This window comes from Saccoglossus kowalevskii, chromosome 17, assembly GCF_978046115.1.
Source record: "Saccoglossus kowalevskii chromosome 17, keSacKowa6.1, whole genome shotgun sequence".
NCBI classification, from domain to species: Eukaryota; Metazoa; Hemichordata; class Enteropneusta; family Harrimaniidae; genus Saccoglossus; species Saccoglossus kowalevskii.
The window spans coordinates 27,009,766-27,012,876 of NC_140657.1; the positions used below are offsets into that span (position 1 = coordinate 27,009,766).

Genomic DNA, 3,111 nt, shown 5'->3' on the forward strand with positions numbered 1-3,111 from the left:
TTTAAATATATAATGAGATACAGTGACGTTATGTTTTATGATTCGCTGAAACAGTTTCATGAGAACCGAAGGATGGTGGCCTAGCAACCACTGCACACCATGGAATCAACTGAACTTAACCACATGGCATAAGTTTTTGTTTTGTTGATCAGGGCAAAGACGAAGCATGTGTTTGTGATCGTCTGCTCGTTTCTTTGACATTTAAATTTGTTATTATGAGTGGGTTATTCAAGTTCGGTTTTACTAGAGCTGGGACAGCATCCAGACAAGACCAACAGGATCGTACTGAACAAGGTCTCGAATCAGATATCAGCTCAAAGTCGGCAAATTATCGTGATCTTGACGCTGTAAGTGAAACTCAAACCACTAGTGAAATTCTACTTACCGGGGATGCGTCAGCAACACTCCCGGCAAAGAAGAAAAAAGTTGTGAAGAAATTTGTTCCTATTTGGAAAACTGGGCGACCATGGCTTATTTTTGATAATGGAAATAACGTTATGTTCTGTCAATGGTGCCGGGATTTTGGCCGAGATAACATTGAAAATGCATTTCGCCGGGGAAGCAGTAACTTTCGTCTGTCATCTGTCACATCGCACGAGAAAAGTGAACCACATAAGAAGGCGAGTGGTGCGTATGCCGTAAATAATCTGCCAGCAAGTGAAAATGCCCCATTAGAACAAAGTATAATTAATGCAGAAAAGGAGCAAGTGTCTAAATTAGAAAAACTATTTCGCATTTCTTATTATGTAGCAGTTGCTGAACGACCTTTTACCGATTTTGCCGGACTTTGTGAATTACAAGAATTAAATGGAGTGGATCTTGGGGTTGCCTACAAAAACGACAAACAGGCGTCTACTTTTATTCACTATATTTCAGAAGTCCACAGAGAAGAACTGAAACGTGTGATTAATAACGAGATATTTTCTATTTTAATTGACTCTGCCACAGATGTGGCAACTATTGACGAGGAAATAATGTATCTACGCGATGTTTGACGATGGAAGACCCACAACAAAATATTTCTCCTTGCAAGCACTGGAGCGTGCTGATAGTAAAGGAATTTTAACGTCAATAGACGCGGCTTTTGACAAAGAGTTTCAAATAGACGCACAGACTTGGAAAGAAAAACTTGTGGGCTTCGGTGCAGACAGGGCTGCCGTCAATTTTGGTCAGAGGCAGGGTGTTAGTGCGAAATTACGTGCGGATATCCCTCATCTTGTATCAGTCCACTGTGTAGCCCACAGATTGGAACTGGCTATTAAACACGCACTTAAACAATGTAAATATTTCAAAGAAATTGAGGATTTTCTCGTAAATATTTTCAAGTTTTATAAGAACTCGCCATTAAATTGGTCAAATTTACAGTTAGCTGGAGAAACCACGAATGTGAAAGTATACAAACCTTCTAACGTCCTGGGCACAAGATGGATTGGTCACCATGAACGTGCAATTATAAATATTACTAAGAACTATTCAGCTATGTTCACTCACCTCGACCAGGTTACGATCACAGGGCAGTCAAGTGATGCAAAAAATAAAGCAAAGGGATTTTGCAGAAAATTACAGTCTTACAGATTTATTAAATCTCTTTATGTGATGATGTACATATATACTGTATTATCACGTTTGTCATTAATGTTTCAAAAGAATGACAGTTCAGTTGAAACAGTGGATACCTGTTTTCAAGCTGCACTAAGCAACTTAAGGGAGCTACGAGAAAACCCTAGGCCACGGGAAATGGAATTTAATAATCATATCACAATTGACAATGATGATATAAAGTTTTTGGATGTAACACGTAGAGCTGAACGAGGTGGAACACTAACTCAGCAAGAATGTGATGAAATGGTGAACAGAGATAAGATGACATTAATACTATTGATCAACTGGAAATTAGGTTTACATCTTTCAGTGACAACCAGGTGTTACATGGCTGCAAAGTATTTAATCAGAAAAATTGGCCCATTGATAACGTTGGTGATCTCCTGGAGTATGGCCAAATAGAAATACAGCAACTCACAACACATTTCCAGGATTTGCTCATTAGGCGGAATTGTAAAATAAATGATATCCCATTGGAATGGAGGCAACTGAAACTGATTCCCAGAGACACTGCAATAACACAGCCACATTTAACTTACCTAGACTTCTGGCAGAGACTTCTTAGACACATACCAGAAGAGTCTGTTAATATACTCACCCTTGTGAAGATTGTGCTTCTTATTCCAATTCACACTAGTGAGTGTGAGCGAGGGTTTTCAATAATGGGTACAATTAAAACTGACTGGAGATCCAGTCTCACAACAGAAAAACTGAATGAACTATTAAGAATAAAACTGTTAGGGCAACCATTGCATAAATTTAACCCACAACCTGCTATTATGACTTGGTGGAATGCAGGTAGGCGTACACGAAGACCAGATATTAGGCCATATGGACCATGTGCACAAAATGAAAGTGATACTGACACTGATTTGTAACATTACATTTTTACTTAATAAATGACATACCCCAAAGTATTGACTCATTTTATTAATTTTATACTGGACCACATACATCCTGGTTTGGACCACCAAAAAATAGGGGTGGTGGACACCAGATTTAAAAGTTAATTTCGAGCCCTGCAATAAACCACCGCCGCATGGGGGGAATTCTTCTCCTCTGGGGTTCTCCACCCGTACCAGGGGGGAATCTCGTCTAGTCTCTATATCACGTCTGCTTAAGGTACGGAATCGGGAACGTCACTTAAACTTTACAGTCAAATAGACGCACACAACGAAATACGTATCAACTCTCGTCTTTAGTCGGTCAGTCGAGTACTCTATAAGACACAGCGCCCTGGGGAAAAGTCCCCAAGACTATTGCAAGGCTGGCCCAAGACTAGACTCAAGACTGCGTCTCTCCTGGTGTACTCGCCAAAACCAACTCAAACTCTATTTATTCACTTTCAAAAACCTTAACCAATTACAAAGCAGTTAAAAGACTCTAGGGCGTAACCTACACGTCCTATCTTTTGATTAATCGTTCACTATATTACTAACTGCGAATACCCAACTGTCAGAAATAGTAGTCCGGATAGCGACGGTTATATCGTAATTAGTTCCAAATCAC

The 3,111-nt window shown here is 39.7% G+C and overlaps 1 protein-coding gene across 1 annotated transcript; it reads left to right on the top strand.

The window, feature by feature from the left end:
• The first annotated feature begins 215 nt into the window (after nt 1-215).
• Nucleotides 216-2,480, top strand: LOC102803676 (zinc finger protein 862-like). The gene is made up of 3 exons (XM_085491965.1): nt 216-900; nt 1,034-1,940; nt 2,048-2,480. The coding sequence occupies exons 1-3, from the start codon at nt 216-218 to the stop codon at nt 2,478-2,480; spliced, it is 2,025 nt and encodes a 674-aa protein (XP_085348091.1).
• Nucleotides 2,481-3,111: the final 631 nt, after the last annotated feature.